This window comes from Sinohyriopsis cumingii, chromosome 1 (assembly GCF_028554795.1).
Source record: "Sinohyriopsis cumingii isolate HCF-2022 chromosome 1, ASM2855479v2, whole genome shotgun sequence".
Lineage (NCBI taxonomy): Eukaryota > Metazoa > Mollusca > Bivalvia > Unionida > Unionidae > Sinohyriopsis > Sinohyriopsis cumingii.
In genome coordinates this window covers 21342808-21364331 of record NC_142961.1, presented here as the reverse complement: position 1 = coordinate 21364331, position 21524 = coordinate 21342808, and the positions used below count along the sequence as shown (strand labels likewise).

The 21524-nt window shown below is 33.9% G+C and overlaps 1 protein-coding gene across 4 annotated transcripts; it reads left to right on the top strand.

Annotated features, from left to right (window-relative positions):
• The first annotated feature begins 5841 nt into the window (after window positions 1–5841).
• Window positions 5842–21123, top strand: LOC149806529 (protein irg-1-like). 4 transcript variants are annotated; one of them, XM_089954201.1, is made up of 5 exons: window positions 5842–5864; window positions 8358–8424; window positions 10517–10678; window positions 16967–17118; window positions 20577–21123. In XM_089954201.1, exons 2-5 carry the CDS (start codon window positions 8358–8360, stop codon window positions 20799–20801), a joined length of 606 nt encoding a protein of 201 aa, XP_089810327.1. In that variant the 5' UTR covers window positions 5842–5864; the 3' UTR covers window positions 20802–21123. The 4 variants fall into 4 exon arrangements, with proteins under 4 accessions (XP_089810327.1, XP_089810324.1, XP_089810326.1 ...); XM_089954198.1 differs by lacking the exon at window positions 5842–5864 and adding an exon at window positions 5989–6139; XM_089954200.1 differs by lacking the exon at window positions 5842–5864 and adding an exon at window positions 6528–6807.
• The last annotated feature ends 401 nt before the right edge of the window (window positions 21124–21524 follow it).

Here is a 21524-nt window from a genome sequence, read left to right as displayed (position 1 = left end):
CGTACATAGTACAGATTAAACATTACTGCATTGATCTAGGATAAAGACGAGTGATTTCGGTCTGACGGAGAAGTTTGTCCACATTTTAGGAATCTACTTTACCCTTAGGTAATGCAACATGTGCTAATTAAACCAGTACGACGGGATTTGATCAGTTCTGGTTACTACCAACTCCGATTTTAAATCTGTTCAGTCCTAATTAGGTCCCGTTTAATACCCGAGTAATGTCATTTATCCAGCGTTTTCCATAAATCTGTGATAAGTTTTTCGGAATCATTTCTTGTATGCTGTTATATTTATGTTACCTGAATGCTGGTTGAAAGATTTGGGACTTTCATGACTGACCTAGATGACGTCACCACTTCAACGTACTGGGTAGAAGATGTGGACCCAGTGAAGGTCAGTTATAAATAAAGCTCGAAAGGTAAAACTTCACATCCTTAATCAAACTGCCAAGTGAGGGTGTTTCAGCTTTATTTCCATCCACTAGAGAATTGGAAAACGTTATTACTTTTACCAAATTGGAGGAAATATCTCCATTGTTCACACTACCTTTCCGTATTTCTTCCACTCGGGCATTGTTCCAAATGACCAGTCACCTGGTCATTGTACATAAGCATGAAAGAACTACTAAAAACCGATTCAACACGATGGTAACAATGTAAACTAGGGTCCCTTGTTTAGTCTGATTTCGGCCAGAATTATACATTTATTCATATAATTCCTGCCTTCTGTAGTAATATTTTGTAAAAAGAAAATAAAAAAATGCATGTGATAATATTGTCCACAACTAACTGAACGCAACTGTTTTGTTAATGCGTTTGACAAATAATGCTGAACTTCTCACAATAGCAGAAATGTGTGCCCAGAGCCTTTGTAACCCAGGCTATTTGTTGGAGGTGCGAATTTTTTCCTTTCCAATTGTTGCCGAACATTGCTGACATCCCTAACGTTTATCAAATTTTGCTGTCGTGCACATAATTATCTAAACATCAAAATATCCGATTCTTTGTATGTACAAATAGTTAATTTCAAAGCGGCACAGAGAAATGCATTTAAATGAATTTTTATCTGTGCACCTTTGACCCAATCAATTAGGTCTAATTTACCATAGGTCGTTTGGCGTTTAAGAACAAACCGACAAATCAGCACATAAAAAGAGATGGAAATAAATAATTTGGTCATTTCTAACAAGAACTATGAGACCACGGTAGTCTCTTCCAAAAGAGTATTGACATCATTAATACGGACAGTGAATTTAAGTATAGGTGAACATGCACACCACATTTTTCATTAAGATTAAACCCGCACATTTTTGAGAGAGAGAGAGAGATTTGAATTTTTAACTTAGCTTTAAAAAAATTTGTCATATCACTACGATGTCTGCAGTGTAGCATTTTATAGTGATGTCTAGCAGCGGGGCATCATGCTGCAGACATGTAGCATGATGTCCCACCCAGTCACATTGTCCTGACACTAGGCAAACCAGCCCTAACACTAACCTTTTAGTGCTGAGCGCCTAGCAAGGCAGCTGTTAGTACCATGTTTATAAGTCTTTGGTATGACTCGGTTGGGGTTCAAGCCCTCAATATCCCACATCCAAGGCGGACACACTAATCACTACGCCAGTGGAGCAGTCGATCGATTGACTGATCTAGAGAAAGAGAGATGTAAACACACAAATCTAATCAGTCTTCAAAACTTGTCAGAAAGAAAGATCAAGACATATATATAAAAAGCTTCTGTGACTTTTGCTGTTCAATATATGCAAGAGAATTTAGCTGTATTGGTAGTTGCTCTCTAAATTATACAAGTATCAAATTCTTTGTTGTTGTAATTTTTACCCTGAATTATCAAAATTGGCTTTATTTTGGAGGAGATGCAACTGACCAAAATCTACCGCCCATTTGATCAATTTGTACCTGCCGTGAAGCAAACCGTACCCAACATTCAGTCGGCTTGATTATCGCCTATCTTAATGTTCCATATAACAGTGAACAATAAAAATAATCTAGAAAACCTAGAAAGGCGTTTTTGATTTTGTTGTCTACTAGAGGATGTTAGAGAGACCAACAGCAGACTCATGTTTATTGCAGTAACGTGAACGTCTTCTTTACCCATCTGAGATAACGTGTCTTGATTTAGATGCTGGGTCTCAACAGAACAAATTTAACCTCTCTATCCAGTTAAAAATATTGCATCGTACTGTTGGTTATTTGTTTTCACGTGAGAGTGTGCAGGAAAATATATATTCAAGTATAAGCAATGTATAACAAATGTGGGTCACATTTGTAAGTGTGTGATACAAGATTATGTATATATATATATATATATATAAAATGTTTTTTGTTACAAACAGAAACTAAAATTTCCTAGTAGATAGACTTATGTGGGTGATTTACAAGTTTTTTCTCAGTCTTAGTCATTTTATCTTTGACATGAAGTCATATTTAATTGCAAACTTTTCTTGGAATCACTATTCAGTCCATTTCAGTAAAACCTGTGTCATCTGCATCCAATATTTACGATGTATAGTTTTGATATTTCTAAACCATTTTTAACAAAAAGAAAATAAAGGAAGAACTATTGTGTACATGTGTTCAAAATTATGGAAATTCAAATTTATGGAATTATTGAGGTTATCAAAGATGGTGAACTTGATCATATCTCAGCTTGAAAATATAGATTCGCCTGTGCAAATATGGTGACGATGTTACTTAAGAAACTCCAGTTTGATTCGACGTGCCTTTTATTTTTACAATCGGTTGGGGGTGCAACAATCGTGAGGGTGTGCGAATTCTGACTGTACACTTAATTCTACTCAGTTTTACTGGTGCAGTTATTGTCTCCGAATAAGATTGTAATCACATGATGAGTAGCAGACTAAATGCATATTATGCAGGGGTGTTGATTTGGCCCGTCAGAGTTGATAGTTCAGATCTGCATGATGACTTAATGACTAGAAAATCGAGAATTAGTCACATGACATTATTTTCATGCTGTACATTAATTTGCTTTGGTTCACATCTGGTAATGATTGGATTTTCCATGTTTTCTGTCCTTACAGATCAATATTGAAAAGTGTAAACACATGTTATGATGTCACTTAAAGATATGTTCTCTCGCAATGGGAATGTGATGACACTGCATCAAAATAAGAGCATCAAAATACAAGATGGGATGTTCTGAATGTGTGTGTGTCTGTGTGTGTGTGTGTGTGTGTGTGCCTGTGTGAGAGAGAGAGAGAGATAGAGAATTCCTGTAAGATGTTGAACATTAGCCTACTTCTGAATCAGGACCGGATTAAGGTCCTTGTATGCTCTGGACACTTCTTTAATAAAATGACTGCCACTAACATGACTAACTCTTTGGGCATACACTTTTCAGTAACAGTGGTATCATAGGCCCTATGAACAGCGCCTACTGTATAACTGATAATTTAGACACGCGCGATACAACAAGCTTGACACCCGTTTCCAGTGGGGTGGGGACATGTTGTTTACTCGGGTCTTATTCTTCATCTTGCCTTGAAGTGTCTAACTTCATCAACACTGAATTTCTCAAAATGAACTTTGGACAATCTTAGAAATATATTTCAACATCTTGTTGGTTATAAATATTTAGTTTTAAAACAAAGTAGCTGGCTGGAAGGATTTTCTTCCCTATGGAAGTAAAAGATCTAAAAGGATAAAACTGAGTCAATCACCTACTCGAATGAGTCTTGTGTTTGATTGGTTGAATGACAGGGATGATGTCATGTCGAAATTATGAATACTCGCCTGTATAAATGTAACCTAGAAATTACAGCCTACAGTCCATTAATAATAAAGTTTTGAAAGGGCTTTCATGATGAATCTTGGTATAAGGGGACAAACCCTGACGCTAATGTAAAGTGAGTTGTGAACCCTAATATGCAGGAAATAAAAACTCAGAACTTTAACGGACACAATCCTATGGTAATACATTAAGACGCTATGCTTAAGGGAGGGGAATAACTCTAAGCAGCTTTTGGAAATTATTTTGGAAATTAATATCACTTCTTGAGATCAAACCAGGTTTGTTTTTTTCTTCTTTTTATTTAAACCATACTCTGTTTTGACGTGTTAACATCTTGCAAGAAAGTATTTTGGTTTTTAAGTAAAGTAAGCAAAACAAAACAAATAATGTTTTATCTTGCCTTATTGAAAACAGACCACAATTAATAGTTCCAGTTCAGTACCATGAATGTAGTCCCAGTCTATTTTTAGTGCATTTTTCCTGTCTCCTTTTGGTGGTGATACAAGAGTTAGATTTAGGCATTATTGGTATGGATTTAAAGGCAATTGTTTATTCTTTAGAATATGATCTTATGGTTTGGTTGTTATGTGTTTCGTTTCGGTAACATTGTACAGTGAGTAATAAGGTCTTTGGTAATGATCCGGAAGTTAAATCTGTGTTCCATTGCACGCTGGTTTGTTTACAGTCCAGCCTTTCAAAAACAAAAATGCTGGTGAACCTTTGAAATGAACTTCACTGTTAAATCATCTTTGAAAGTATTTTAGATTAACATATGATTTGTATTGATTGTCACACAGTACAAAGTTCAGTACTGAGAAACATGTGTAGATAATATATAGTAAAACTAATTGTGTTCTATGTCCTATTATCAGTGCTGGATTTAGACAGAGCAAGGCCCTAAGCTATGGGAAGCTGTATAGACCCTATTTGGTATAAAATAAATTTGAGAGGCCCCTTCAGACTGTGAGATCAGACTGTGAGGCCCTAAGCTGTAGCTTGTTTAGTTTATGCATAAATCTGGCACTGCTTATTGTAATTGCTTGTCTGGCCTTATTATAATTATTACAATTGTAATTTCTAAGTTACACATATACATGACTGTATTATTCAATAGGCACAGTAGGGACCATGCAGAGACTTTCTCATTTATATCCTTTGCCTCAAACAACAAGTATCAGCAATGTCAGCATTAAATTCACACTGTCATTGTGAAACCTAGGTATCACTCTCAACAGTACGCTCTCATTACACCACCATATGATGAACATATATGCAAGGTTGCATATCTGGAGCTGAAACGCGTCAGTTACATATGCAATTTTCTTTTAGTTGATGCCACTAATACAGTGAACTTATGTCTTTCTTAGTACTTTCAAGACTGGATTGTTGTAATTCACTTCTGTCTGGTTCGTCTCAGTGTCCAAGTGAGAGAGAGAGAGATAGAGATTTAATATGTGGATAAGGAATGTCGGAGAGGTACATTATGAAATGTGCATGAATATATTACTCATAGGTAAAAACAAATCAAGACATTTCAGTTTTTATGGTATGCATTCCTTGTCAATAAAATTACAATATATAATTTCAAAATCACGTTGCAAAAATCCCACGAAGATGTTCTTTGAGATGAGGAAATATTCATAAATTTTCTACAAAGAAACTGCAGGCAAATGAAATCCAAAAGAAACACAGGACTTGTCATTCAAAATTCAATTTGCGTATCATTTAGCAGAATTAAATCTTTGTAAAATCGTACAGGACTGAACTGTGCTATTCGTACGATCTCTTTATGCTAGTAGTCATTTTAAATTATCTTACTAAAAGCCTATATTGTACTGTCAGCTAGCTGTGCCTGCCATTGCTAAACAAACTGACTTCAGAATTATATATATATATATATATATATATATATATATATATATATATATATATATATATATATATATATATATATAAAACTTGCTTTTATGGTGTTTTGCAGGTGGATTACTCAGCCACCAACGGAATTGATGGGTACGTTTTGGCGGAGTTTACATCATTCGGAATATTTTGATTCGTCAATAAGGCATTGATCGATAGCCGTGCGGGTCAGTCTGATTAAAACCAGAGATACATTTTTTAAATTATTTTTTTTAATACTATTAAGCCACTGTGGTCCTTTTTTCTTTTTTTTGGGGGGGGGGGGGGGAGGGGGGCACACGGAAACATCGGTCTAGGGCAGACACTTCTCAATTCTATCAAAAAAAGGCTTTTCAGCGAACTAGATCTTGGTCAATCAAACGCTTGCAGGATATAGATGACTGCATTGCACAACGTGTGGACAAAAGCTCTTTATTTCAGCACGTTTAGCAATATCACCAAGGTAATAAGTCCCTATATAACCGGCTTGTATTATTTATTTCCTCTTATGTTTATAAACTGTGTAATTTTATACTAATTGATTTTATAAGGGTGGTACATATGTAACCTTCTGGTCTCAAGTCTGTTCTAGAACTTCTACTTTCACTTCAGTCTTGAATTTTGTGAGTAACGATAGTGGGAAGTTAAAATGTGAGACGCACCAACAAACTGTTGATTTTCCCACAATTCTTTTTCGCACTCACCGATACTATGAATGCATAGACCACCAAAACACCATGCCATCTTAATTCATATGTCCAAATTCTACGTCTAACTCAACGTTTGTCGCCCAGTCTTGGTTGTTGACATCACTGGGGCTCGTTACAAAGAAAATCAAGGGATGGGGGTTCTAACCTGTAATAATATAACACAAGGGAAAACACCGGTCCGCACTCCTCGGCAGTTCCAACACTGCTAGTTTATCCTAATTGCGTCTGCTAATTTCCAACTTAGGCCAGTCGTAATCAAGAATAGTTCAGTTTTCAAAACGGCTCGACACACTTCGTTCAGTTTGTTATATAATGGAGAAAATGCAATAATTGTTCGCCGATCTTGACGTATGGACATCATCCCAACTCACAGCGCGATATTTGCATTCGGACAGTCTTGGATTTCACCATTGACCGAAAGGTAAGATCCGAACAAACTCGAGTGCGCAATTCCGCGGTCAATGGTGATCCATTGTCTGTGACGCATCAGGACTCCTGGTAGACCAATACATTTTAGAATCTGAAATTCATTTGGAACACTGGATTCTTTTGGACTAGAATGTTGTAGGATTATTTTGGACTCAGTTCATACTGTAAATTCCTCTTACATTTTCATTTTATAGTATTGATAATTAAATTGTTTGTTAAGTTTTACAAAACTTAATTGTTTTGTTTCTGTCTGTTATTTAGTTTATGACCATAGAGTTGTAACAAAACGGTCTCTGTTAGATTTCTATTTCTTGGTGCTAGCAATCTTTTAATGTACTTTTTGTATACAGAACATTGTGTCAATGTAGACATTTGTATTGGAGATTGTCATAGTCCTGGACTTCGTCCTTGATTCAAGTTTACTTGTTCTGAATTCTCAACCTTACTGAACAAGGAGCATACTTAACCTTTTAATTTATCATCATTATTATCATTCCTCTTCTTCTTTCATCATCATCATCATCATCGTTGTGCAAAGAAATGTACATGGCATTCAGTGTCAGAGTGTCTGCAAATGTTTTTTGTAATAGCGACGGTCTCTTTTTGATGTGGTCAATCAATTCAGAACATGATGCAGTTTGTGGTTATTAAACTCGTATGCGGTTATGGTTTTACTGCCGTGTGAAAAGTGAAGACTTCTCACCAGTATATTAAGCAAGTATAATTGTAATTTTCCTATGTACATGACATCATGTTGAGCTTGTCAAGTTAAATGCCTTGGATGAGAATTGCAATTAAACGACTATGTCACAACTTTTCTTGTTGACTCAGTGCTTTTATACCAGTTTTAATTAAATCTCATTTCAATGTTGGATGGATGAAGTTGCAAATCTCGTTTACCAGTCAACTGTAAACCTTTGTACCTCCCAGACTGGTTACAAATGACAGGAAGCAGCACATTACTCGATTCTTTTCTACCATGCAGCCAAAGATCTCTTGAACTTATAGTACATACAGTACGAAACATGGAGCATACTCGCATATCAAATTTGCATTTCTGTTTCAATGTATGTAAATACAGAGATAAGAGAAAAAGGGTTTTCATTTTTTGAATCACTGGTTTTGAAATCCAAGAAAGGTAAATCACATGGTAAGTAAAATAGTATAACCCATAATACATTGAGGGTTGTCTTTTGTGAAATTTGCCTGTCACTATTATCACTTAAAATAATGGTTATATATGAAAAGTAACAGTAATTCACAGAAATTTTCATTGTATTTTATTTAATAATTGCTTTTATGACTACTTAATGCCTTTTAGTGCTCTTAGAAGTTCTTAGTGGTATTTACTGGGACACTCTTATTTGAACAGCAAACAATCCCTAATGTCTTTATCGTCTCCTGTCTTTGTATTGTTATTATTATTATTATTATTAGCCATTGTTCAAGTGAACATAAAGGGTAAAATGTCATCTAGATGTCCTTACAACTGAGAAGGATCTTTTTGTTTTGTATCATTACCGATTATCATTGAAATTACAGATGCCAAAAAGATCAGCAATGGGTGATGGACGGAATACAACTCCAAAGAAACGAAGAGTTACAAAAGGTAAAACATTGGTAAATTGCCAGGGCTAATGCAGCAAGTTTATAAATATTTCCACTGCTTCATATATAAGTGTCACATGCTTGTAGACATGGAGATTTGTGTTTTTATCATGCACAACCAGCTTATGACTGATTTGATATTAGCTGCATCAGTATATTTACATTTTCTGTCCGAAGTTTTGTAGCCACACTGTCACACAAGTAGTAATGATATCAACTGGAGCTGCTTATCCACCTGATCAGCAAATCCATGGAGTATTATTTTTTAAACTCAGGCTATTCACTGTGTTTTTGTTGCATTTTCCAAATAATGACCGATGAAAGAAGCAGTCTAGATTGAACTCATGTTTGAGCAGTTTTGTGGAAGCTGAGCCTGATCTATCAATTTTTCCAAGTCTGAACTGCTTTCAGAAACGTACAGGTGTGTTTAACCATTACAGTCTTGAGTTTATATTATTACTGTCATAATTAAACAAAAAATGTCTGAATAATATTTTTAAATGAATACAGTCTTCATGGCAATTAGAATAAACCCTCAACAACAAAAAACAATAAGATTCAATATGGTTATGCATCATTTATTTATGTAAAAGATTATCACTTAATTTTTTTCCATATTATTGCCAAAGATTCATTATGGGGAAAAGTAATTAAACCATAATGAAACATTCTTGGTGAACTTCATTTGCTCAGTACACCACTGGATCTGGCATTACTTGATTATAGATGATGCTATCTTATCCATGTGATGAAATAGCAGGGAGTTGTGTTTCTGGTGATTTTTTGGATCAGATGTCATAGTATTGTACAACTGTTAAGATTGCATAAGTTTGTATTGTTAATCCATGGCCCTTGTCCAATCACCAGCTTCATGGGATTATAATTAATGATGTACGGACATATCATGGTGGACCTACAATTTGGTCTCCAAAATTGTATGATTTATCTGTTGTTACTTGTGGCAGTGCCAGTATCATTAGATAAATCAAAAAGGAAGCAGAGAATAAGTTGGTCCAAGGGTGTGGTCAGTATCAAGTGACACTACATATTGCAAGGGCTGTGTCCAAGTTTGGTTAACCCTTGAACTGCATTAAAAATGGATACGTTCATATATAAATGATACAAAATATCTTTGAACTTCAATTTCCAATCCAAATACTCACCAAAAAGTCCTCATTTTTTATTCTTCTTTTCTGCACTAGTTGAAAATAAATTAACTGGACAACAATTTTTCAAATTTAGGTTAGACTCATGATCAATATGTGAGACTTCAACCATTTTAGTAATATTAGATAGAGTATCTCTGCAAGGGCACTGACAACAAGATGATAGCATAAAACTTACTGTATAATTTATGTTATTTTTAAAAATATGCTTTATGCATCTGCTACATTAGAAAGAAATTCTTGAAAATTTTGTTATGACTTAAAATTCCTACAGATTACTTTTCGTAAAAAGGATGGTTCTTCTTTCAGCAGAGCAATTGGCACAGACATGTATTAGAATGATATTTACTTGGAGTAGATGTTAGAAGAGATTAAATTCAGTCAACTTATTTTACAGAAGCTGTCTGCCTTAGATCATGCTGCTTGTTATCCTATTCTTCCCTTGTAGCATTTACAATTTATTTTATTTTAGCTATTTTTAACAGCACAAGATGCTCTATATTTCTCAGCAAAATTTTATTAAGTCAAAAGAACATGAAAGAAATAAAAAAAATGTACTGAAAGTAGCTTTGGAAAAACATTCATCCTAGTAGTAATGACAAGAATGCTTTATATTATTATTTTTATTATTATTATTATTATTATTGTTATTATTATTATTATTATTTTAAATCAAAGTGGTCTTTCATTTTCAGGTATTATGACAAAGTAAATGTCTATATTTTGTTATCTTGCTGTTTCTAATAATCACATGACATGAACTGCACGTGTCATGGAGATACGCTATACTACAAAGCAGAAAATAAAAAGTACATTTCTGTTGGGGGGTGGGGTGGAATTAAAATTGTATTCCATACTTTGCTCTGTAGAATATCAAGTCAGTAGTAATTTAAAAATTCTTAATTTGTTTTGCATGTTTTCACACAGATTCTGATGAAAGAATATGCAACAAAGGCAGTGCAGCTGTAAGCAGATATGAATTTTTCTATGGCATCAAATCCCCATTTAGTCAGTTTCATCCAGCCAGGTTTGTTGTGGATGGTATAACTTACAACTGTATGGAACAATATATGCATCATCAGAAAGCAGGTAAATCACATTATTCAAGAAATATCTTAAAAGAAAAAATTTAAATAAACTAAATAAAATCTTTATATTGCATAAGAAACCAGAAAAAAACCTCATCTCACAGTTGCAAGACATGATTATTTTTCTCTTTGTCTAAAGATTCAGCAATAGTGATGGCCCATGTATGTGTTGTCATCTTGTTACAATGTTAAAATGTTGTATCCCATATATGTATTTTCATCTTGTTATGATGTTAATATGATGTGGCCCATGTATGTATTTTCATCTTGTTATGATGTGGCCCATGTATGTATTTTCATCTTGTTATGATGTTAATATGGTGTGGCCCATGTATGTATTTTCATCTTGTTATGATGTTAATATGATGTGGCCCACGTATGTATTTTCATCTTGTTATGATGTTAATTTGGTGTGGCCCATATATGTATTTTCATCTTGTTATGATGTTAATATGATCTGGCCCATGTATGTATTTTCATGTTATGATGTGGCCCATGTATGTATTTTCATCTTGTTATGATGTTAATATGGTATGCCCCATATATGTATTTTCATCTCGTTATGATGTTAATATGGTGTGGCCCATGTATATATTTTCATCTTGTTATGATGTTAATATGGTGTGGCCCATGTATGTATTTTCATCTTGTTATGATGTTAATATGATGTGGCCCATGTATGTATTTTCATCTTATGATGTTAATATGATGTGGCCCATGTATGTATTTTCATCTTGTTATGATGTTAATATGATGTGGCCCATGTATGTATTCTCATCTTGTTATGACATTAATATGGTGTGGCTCATATATGTATATTTATTGTGATTTTGTTGATGTTAGTATGGTGTGGTCCATATATGTGTTGTCTTTTTGTTATGATATTAATATGATGTGGCTCTTATATATGTTGCCATCTTGCTATGATGTTGATGTTAATATGTTGTGGCCCAAATGTGTTTTCATTTTGTTACAATTTTAAGATGGTGTGGCCCATATATGTGTTGCTATCTTGCTATTATGTTAATATGGTGCAGTCCTTATATGTGTTGTCATTTTGTTATGCTGTTAATATGTTGTGGCTCATATGTGTTCCCATCTTGCTATAATATTAATGTGGTGTGGCCCATGAATGTGTTGCTATGATATTAATATGTTGTAGTCCATATATGTATTGCCACTTTGTTATGATGCTAAAATGTTGTGGCCCATATATGCGTTGTCATGTTCCTATGGTGTGGCCCCAAAAACATGCTGTCATTTTATTATTATGTTTAAAAGGATATGTCCATATACATATGGTCATCTTGTTATGATATTAATATGGCATGATATCATGAATACAGATACAGTGTGACCCCACCATAATGCGCCCCATGATGACGTGAATTCGGATATAATGCAGTCGTTGCATGGCTCCCAAAATTTCATATATTCGTTTGCACAAAAAATATTTTTTTTGTTCAAAATACGTGAAATAGTGTAAAAAAAAATTACTGTTATTTTGGGAAAGAGATCGCATATGAATTCAAATATAATACGATTGTGACACGGTTTCTGAAATGTTAAATATATGTACGTGTATTTTTCTTGTACCGGAAAAAAATACTTTTTGTTCAAAGTACGTGAAATAATGTATAAAAATTTAATTATCATTTTGGGGAAGAGATCACATATGAATTCAAATTAAATATGATTGTGGTGTGGTTCCTGAAATTATAAATACATGTACTTGTATTTTTCTCATACTAGGAAAAAAATAATTTTTTGTAAGTACGAGAAATTGTGTGTATAACGTTTGTTATCATTTTGGAGAAGAGTTTGCATATGAATTTTAATATAATACAATCATGGCTAGCTTCTGGAATTTAACAATTTCACCAAGTTCTTGAAGTGTTGTGCCAAAATAAACATTATCAGAAATTTTATTTATTTCTGATCCATGAGTAAAGCCAGTAAGTCGTCTTTGTGATTGTCTTCAACTAATTCTGTATACAATCGTTGCTCAAAGAATAGCCAACATGTGTTTCTTCTTTAACTGCATACACAACCAAGCAGCAGACAATGTGTTGGTTGATCAAAGAGTCTCACAATTTAATAAACATCATAAAACGAAAACCGCCAACATGTTGGCTGGGCTTAGTGGTCTTATTAGATGCAATCAGTTGACCAGTAAATAATGTCCACTATATTAATAGCTGGAAATTGAAAGGGTATGAAATTGTGCATGCATTCAGCTTTCACATTTTTTTTATAAAAGTGACTCATGACCATTGCAGGACTACTGCACTTAGTTCTCGAGTTTTACATGTGTATGGTATTTGCTTATGAACTCATTATTAATTTCCTAATTTTTATAAAAATGGTTTACCATTATCGAAAAGCAAGTTCACAGATGCAAGTCTTTCTATGCACTTTGTGCAATGATTAGCTTAGTAGTTTTCACACGTTTCTTTCGATATTCACAAAATCTGAAGTAAAAGTTATATGCACGCTGAAAGCATGTGTTGATCGTTAATTATTCTTGCTGTAGTCATTCAGATGAATATGCGTACAAGTACTAATTATTGGAAATTTACAATGGATAAATGTACACCGAAACGCATATGAGACAATTTTAGCAGTATGAAATTTGTACAGATACCGTTCATAGACCCTAGAACGTAATAAACTGTACACGTGCTTCGTGTTTCTTAACCCAATTTTGCTGTTAATTTTTTTCATTGTATTTCAACACAATAATCTGTGGACAGAATGATTGAATAGTTTAAATATGTATGCAGATTTTGCAATGGAATTACATGTATTATGGATTAATTGCAAGCCCTGACGGTATGATATCAGACTGCAAGTAAACTGTGTTAATAACCTGTTCATGCTATATATTAGATGTTGAATTCAGACACAATGATCTGGGACAAATTATTGAATATTGTCAATCTGTGTGCAATTTTTCAATGGAATTACAGCATTATGGATGAACTGAATTCCACGATGACACAGTAGTAAATGGTGTTGATACCATATTCATGATATACATTAGACAGGAATACACGTATATGTGCCAATGAGTTTGTTATCTGAAAAAAGTAAAATACTGTAAAACTCCACATTAATGTGACCCCGCCATTAACACAATTCAATTTTTTTTACCCCAAATATCACGTTTTAATGGGGTTCCACTGTAATTTTATATGCTTTCAAGTTACTACTTCTGATGTAGCTTTAAAACAAAAGAGAACATGTGTAATTATTCTGAGAATAGTCTTTAATAAGAGCACAAATTTAGAATGCGGCTGAATAAATGATAAACAAAATGCAAATGCATTTCACAAATAATTTTAAAAGACAGTCTGTTATCCAGTTCCTTATATGTTTGCTTATAAATCAGGCAACACTACAAATAACATTCATCCTGATCTGCTATCACATAATGCACCAGCAGGTCAGGGTCTGTGTTGTTTGTTGTACATGTACTAATTACTTAAGACAAACTGCATAGACCCAGTTCTGCCAGCACATTATGTGATGACAGGTCTGGCTTTGAGCTGTTTTGTAGTTGTATGTAACCAGGTATAGTCAGGATATCAGGCTGCCCTGAAATGTCCACAGTTGTACCTAATAAGTAAGCAGGTATAGTCAGTATATCAGGATGCCCTGAAATGTCCACAGTTGTACCTAATATGTAAGCAGATATAGTCAGTATACCAGGCTGCCCTGAAATGTCAACACTTGTACCTAATAAGTAAGCGGGTATAGTCAGTATACCAGGCTGCCCTGAAATGTCCACAGTTGTACCTAATATTTAAGCAGGTATAGTCAGTATATCGGGCTGCCCTGAAATGTCCACAGTTGTACCTAATAAGTAAGCGGGTATAGTCAGTATATCAGGGTGCCCTGAAATGTCCACAGTTGTACCTAATAAGTAAGCAGGTATAGTCAGTATATCAGGGTACCCTGAAATGTCCACAATTGTACCTAACATGGCCCTGTTTGCAGAATGTGACTAAAATTGTTCATTTTATCATTGAAAACAATGATGAGTGCATACAAATGTTAGATAAGCATCACATAATATGTATGTTTTAATAGGAAATAATGTGTTTTGTTCAATTTTCTTCTTAAAAAATTCCCAATATGTTGAAAGTAACGTAATATTCTATGAAATGTTGATTAATGGAAATGTTGGTAAATGCCTACTATGGTAACATTAAGAAATTAAATACCAATTAAAGAATTCTTGGCAAGTAAAATTTGTATTTATTATTTTTCTTATAATCTTGCAAAATGTGGCATGCCATCTTCTGTTCATAAGTCAAAAGTGTCATTCAACATTCACAGTGGTGCCTGGAAGCACTTCTGTGAAATCCTAGTTAAAATGCCAGTTGTTTCAAATCAAGTAATTCTATTTGCATAAAAGCTAGAGGTCACTTTTATGTATGGTTGACAGTCAACTCATTTGAATTGACCATTGAAACACTGATTTAAATATTATCATGAAGTTAACATCATTAAAGTACAGTAGAGTTTAACTTAATTATTTGCACATGTGATCAAATAGAGTAAGGGAACCAAACAAAAGACATTGCTTCAAAACATTTATGTCACAGAGTTTATAATGGAGAAGCATGATCAAATTATATCACAGAGTTCATAATGGAGAAGCATGATTACAAAACAAAGTATTGAACTTAAAATTTTAAGATGATACTCAAAGCTTGGTTTAGTGATGAGCACAAATTTCCTGATTGCTTGTAGTGAGCTCAAAATTCTAAGACAAAACTCAAAGCTTTGGCTCAAGGATGAACACATATTTCATGATTATTTGCATGAATGCGATTCCAGTATTTATCTTCAACAGAAATTTGCAATACAGAGTTAGATGATGTCCATGTGAAAATTATGCAACTAAGAAATCTGAGAGACTTTCCTAGCATTAGAGAAATACAGGGATTACCCAAAAAGAAATGAACTAATTTCTTCAAAATATGAACTGAGTGTGTATAAATTAATGTTCAAATTGATAATGTGTATTAATTAATGTAACATTGTTGTCACATTTTTTTACATGATCTCTGAAGTTAGGAATAATTAGATCAAAGTTTTGGATATACTTTACATTATTTCACTATTCTATGTTCTATCACAATTGATGAAAAACTATTTTTTATTTTCATTGAATGAAATCTTAATGGGTTCAGTCTCAACAACAGCGAAACAATATTAGCCAATTATCTATTTTATTATGTATATTTGAGGTTTGTTTAATTTGTGAATAATCAGCATATTTTCAATAATCTAAATGAATATTGGAATTTTTAAGAATATGTTGTGAAAATTTTCTTTAAAAAATAACTTTAGCAAAACACATTTATGAGGTGTTTGTAATATTTGATGCAGCATGTCCACTTGGCTGTTGTTTTTGTGTATTCAGTCATTATAGGAGAAATATTGCTTTTTCTGTAATGTCTGGTTTTGGTTTAAGTTATCCTGTATGGTCCCAACTCCCAAATCTTTGGACAGAAAGCTATGATTGTATTGTCCTAAGTCTGAGCCCCTAAGACAGAAAGCTATGATTGTATTAAGTCTGAGCCCCTTGGACAGAGAGCATTCATCATATGGTCCTAAACCTCAAGCCCTTGGACAGAAAGCTATGATTGTATTGTCCCAAGTCTGAACCCCTAGGCCCCAAGCTCTTGGACAGATGGCTGTCCTAATTGGACTATAGAGGACATATTAATTGGAAAGTCATGAACAACCATAAGTTTTATTGAGGTATTTAACTGGGAGATTCCTGAAGTTCTGTCAATCACAAGGTTCAGAACAAATGTCAAGGTTTGGTGTAAGCAATATTGACCATAAATATTGTCATAGAATGGAAATTGAATAAGTTATTCTGAGTTATCTCCTCCTTAACAGTATTCATTGTTAAAATGTGGCTGATATGAATAATGTAGACATAATACTGCAAAAACATTGAAACATACTAATGTGATATTAAAGTAACAAATAGTTAATACAATATAATGTCAGTAACTAATATGTGTTACAGCAGAACGATGTTACTGTATTATTGCAAATCAACAAAATGGAAAGAAAAAAAGAAAAATGAATTTTAAAGATGTTGACATTTATGGAGTGGGGTAGGGTAGACGGACAAAGGACTTTTAACTTTAGCTTGCCTGGTCATAGTCATAATTTAGAAAAATAAGGAGCTTACTCCTGACAATGGAAAATTGATCAAATTAGATATTGATTTAATATTTCTGTATGTCCTCTAAAATTGCAGTGACCTTCAAAGATGTTGTTATTGCAAAACAGATTTTGGCTTCAAGTGACCCAAAAGAGCACAAGAAACTTGGGAGAAAAGTCAGCAACTTTGACAAGCAAGTGTGGAATGATCTCTCAGTGGAAATTGTCAAGAAAGGCAATGAGGCCAAGGTTAGTTATTGACATTTGATACAGAGTATGTTGTGTTATTGTGTTAAAACATAAATGAGATGCCGTGTTCTAACTATCAATAACTTTAATATATACAAATGACTACTGTGAGGTCTTAACACAGAGTGCTATCAAAGAGGCAGACACCTGTAGATAGTACCAGTGGAGCCATGACTCATGCACAGAGGGTTCTGATTGGTCGGTTACACATGTATAATGTTACAGAGTACAACCATTTTTGTCTCAGCTGCATTATCATTCACAGCTTTATTCTCATTTATCAAAGTTACTGGTTGTGACTAAAATTAGTGACTGAAAATTTAGAATGAATTTTCAGTTTTCACACATAACACATTTTGATTGTGAAACAACCAGTTACTACATTAAATATCTGCATTTACATTGACTAGACTGGCTTATATACATTGACTAGACTGGCTTAAAGCCCATTGCAAGTGATCAATTCAAATACATCACCTGTGCAATCTGCCTTAGTTAATGGTATAGATCTGGAAAGGCACTTTCATGGAGGCACATAAAATGTAGTCATCAGTGTCAGTTTAACTATGATAAGCACATTTATGGCTAGTGTTTTATTAATTTAAACTGTCATCGGAATAAAATCATGGTTAAGGCCCTTTAACTATAGTTCAGGCATATGTAGACAGATCATTAATAGAACTGCACGTAGTTAATTTTAATGACTGGTCCGAAGTTGAAACAAATAATGACTATTGACATATTTGTTACACAGACCTTAAGAATAACATGATGTTTTTTAATATGTACTCTTCAATTTGACACTTTTTGTCATCCACTTCCATTAATTCTCCACTTAATGGATTTCTTCTCTCAGGGGCTGAGGTGATCAATTTATTTGGCATGCAACCCATCTTTTTTAAATGGCTGCTTTACTTTTAAATCTGGTCACCCAATGGTTGCTAATATTTGATAGGTAACAGGAGTACTGTTTATTGATAAATCAATATAGATATGAATAAATAGTCCTAATCTAATACATCGTCTTAATCTATTGACTTCTTGTCAATAACAGGCACCAGTTTCAATCTCCACAAAATTCCTACATAATTTGACCTGCATATATGTACCACCTGATTAACATGACTAGTGAGTACTTATTTTAGTCCCATTCAGCCTCATTGAATATGTATAGAAAGTAATGATAATTAATCTCCATTCACCATCTACCTATTTCTTTATCTGCCTACCTATATTCTTTTGATCTGCCTGGATGGCTGTGCTTTAATAACACTAGTATCATTAGTATTCCTTATGTCCTGCACGTAATGTTTTTGAAAGCTATATATTAAAACATTCATCATATTGCTTTTTTAAGCTAAGATAAATTGTTTGTTTGAACCACTGTAGAATAATATTTGTTGTTTAAATGAATTATTCCTTCAAATGATGTACCTGATACATATAATTTCACATCTACATAATGAAAATGGATCCATTAAGATACCTACCTTGTAACAGGAATGGAATAACAATGAATGGCTCTATAGAGAGGGAGTTCTTATTTAACAAGCTCCGATATCTGAATTCCTAATAGCTGAATCATTTTAATGTCTTATTGTATGCATATTACTAAGAATGTATCATACGTTTTCTCTCAGTCTTTTAACTTTTAAATTTGAACTGAGGTAACTGAAATTCAAGATCTTGTAAAATTATTTAACACTACCTTTCATCATGACAATTATGATGAATTTCATTCTGGTAGTGTCATAATACAAATCATCCAGTTCAAGTAAAATGTTTGTGTTTGTACAGAGTAATAATAATTAATCTACTTTTTAGTAGTTTTAGAATCAAAATTTAATTAAAGAAACTAGTTGTTTCCAGTGAAAATGGATGAAAAAATAATACATATTTCATGACCATTCATTTAATTTTGGTATAATATGTCTTTTTGTTCATCATTTTTACATAGAAAACCTCATCTTTACAGGATACAGAATAGATTCTAAGTTCCATTATGACAGATATGCAGAAGCTGCAACTTTAGGCAATCTTTGGTTGCAGAAATGATTTTTCCTCCTGTCATAAATCTGACATACCTCCTCTCGATCTCAAAATAGAAAGTGTTTATCCTGAATACTTGGCTGATTCAGATGATGTTAAATTTGAATGAATATTTAAAATTTGTTTTGCACTTTAAGAAAGAAAAGAAGAGTACAGTAAACTAACTTGAAAAGCCATAGTTGTGGGAGACTACTTATCATGTTGACCATGTCCTCATTTTAAGAAAGATATCAAATTTTCTGCCTCAAATTGGGTTTTCTTAATTATAGTTCTTATTACTTGATTGGCAGCAATAAATTTTGCCCTGAGCATCAATCAGGCAGAGATGATTAAAATGCAGTGTCATAATATTTTGAATTCTATGAACATTGGCTTGTTTTACTCCAAGGAAAATATGAAGATTCCCTGGCTTGTTTTACTCCAAGGAAAATATGAGGATTTCCTGTCTTGTTTTACTAAAAACATGAGGATTTCCTGGCTTGTTTTACTCCAAGGAAAATATGAGGATTCCCTCATATATTAAATATATCAAAACTTTTACTCAGAATAAAAACATTATCAGGTGTAAAATTTTATAACCATGGAGATATATATTTTTGATCCTTTCTAACTTCCCTACCTTCAGAAAGAGTCTCAAACTTATTGACCACTCTGGCTTAAGTGGTTAGAGCATCTGCCTTGGATGCAGCTCACGGGTTTGAATCCCAGCAGAGTCATACCAAAGACTTTTCAGAATGGTACTAATAGCTGCCTCACTTGGCACACATCAGTAAGAGGTTAGTGTTAGGACTGGTCAGCCTGGTGTCAGGATAATGTGACTGGGTGGGACATCATGCTACATGTCAGCAGCATGTTGCCCCAGTGCTAGACCTCACTATAAACTGCCACACTGCAGACTTCGTAGCGATATGACTGATTTTTTTTTAAAACTACGTTAAATTCCAAATCACACACACTCACATGCATGCACACAAACACACACGCACACAAACTTCTAAGTAAGCCAATTTAAAATGTCAATTTGAAGAGAAAAATTTGAAACATTTAGTTAAACAGAAGGCAGATTGTTGTTATAAAGGTCAATTCATATACAGTACTCCCTCGCTATAAGGCCATTCATTATATCAATGCCCATGTTATGAGGTGGGTATGGTCAGGGATCACATTTCATTATGTAATAGTGAAATTGTAAGCATAATGTACTCCATTATAGGAAGTCTCACTAAAAGTTGGTTTACTTAGAGACTGCTATGGATGGCAATATAATGAGGGAGTACAGTATTATGATGGTCTGTATCGAGATTATCTGTCATCAGAGGCCAATTGTTTTTAATTCTTTGTAGAAGTGCTTGTGTGTCAAAATAGGTTTTACTTTAAGGTGACTTATAAAGATGACTTCTTCTTTTCAGTTTTCTCAGAATGAGGAGTTGAAGAAGGCTTTATTTGATACAGGTGACAAAATTTTAGCAGAAGCCAGTCCAAGGGATAGAATTTGGGGAATAGGTATGGGGGCATCCAATCCAAAGGCTCAAAATTGTAAAACCTGGCGTGGTAAAAACAAGCTGGGATATGCATTGACTGAAGTAAGAGAGATTTTGGAGAAAAAACAGACAAAAATCCCCCAAAACAGTTGATTCACTTTCAGTTTTGTTGGTACGTTGTGGCAGTATTCCATAAAGGACTAACATTAATCATATTGTTTGTTTTATCTCTTTGCTAGAGGACGAGATATGCAGCAAAAATGATGGTCCATAATTTGGCTTGTTTCCTCACCTATTTGATCTTTGCTGCAGTTCTTATCCTCGTGGTCATGGTTCAAAGTGTGTATAGTGGTCAAGCTATATAACTTTATCAAGACTCCAACATTTCTCTGGTTTTGCTGATATAAGAGCTTTTGAAAAAATGCAACCCTCTCAGTCCATTTGAATGCATTGTAATAAAATGTCTAACATTTTAGTCATTTTGCATTTTGTTCTCATTGGATCTCATCGATTGCCTATCCTTCAAGAATGTCTATAAAATGATACAGATTGTACATCCTTCCCTTTTGGGGCTACTAGGTGTTGGATGGCATCTTCTGTTCATTCTTCTACTTCATTGTCTGATTCACATTGACCCTGAACTGCTGTTAGTTTGCTACTGATTACCCTGAACAAAACTGCATACTGGTAGATCTGGATCTGCCAGCACATTATATGATAGCTGATCTGGGTCTGTGCAGTTTGCAGTTGGACCCACCTTACAATCAAGTATGTTCAGTAGACATCTTATGACAGGCTATCTTATGCAGATCTGAAATGAAGAAATTATACCTATTCTCAGCAAGCAAAAAAGACAAGTAATAAATCTGACACATC

What these genes read in the sequence shown, in the direction of transcription:
- LOC149806529 (XM_089954198.1), top strand. Translation starts at nt 6,074, where the DNA reads ATGACTGCATTGCACAACGTGTGGACAAAAGCTCTTTATTTCAGCACG. An exon ending in GAAACGAAGAGTTACAAAAG is followed by an intron (nt 8,425 to 10,516) that starts GTAAAACATTGG and finishes GTTTTCACACAG; the next exon opens with ATTCTGATGAAAGAATATGC. An exon ending in TATGCATCATCAGAAAGCAG is followed by an intron (nt 10,679 to 16,966) that starts GTAAATCACATT and finishes CTAAAATTGCAG; the next exon opens with TGACCTTCAAAGATGTTGTT.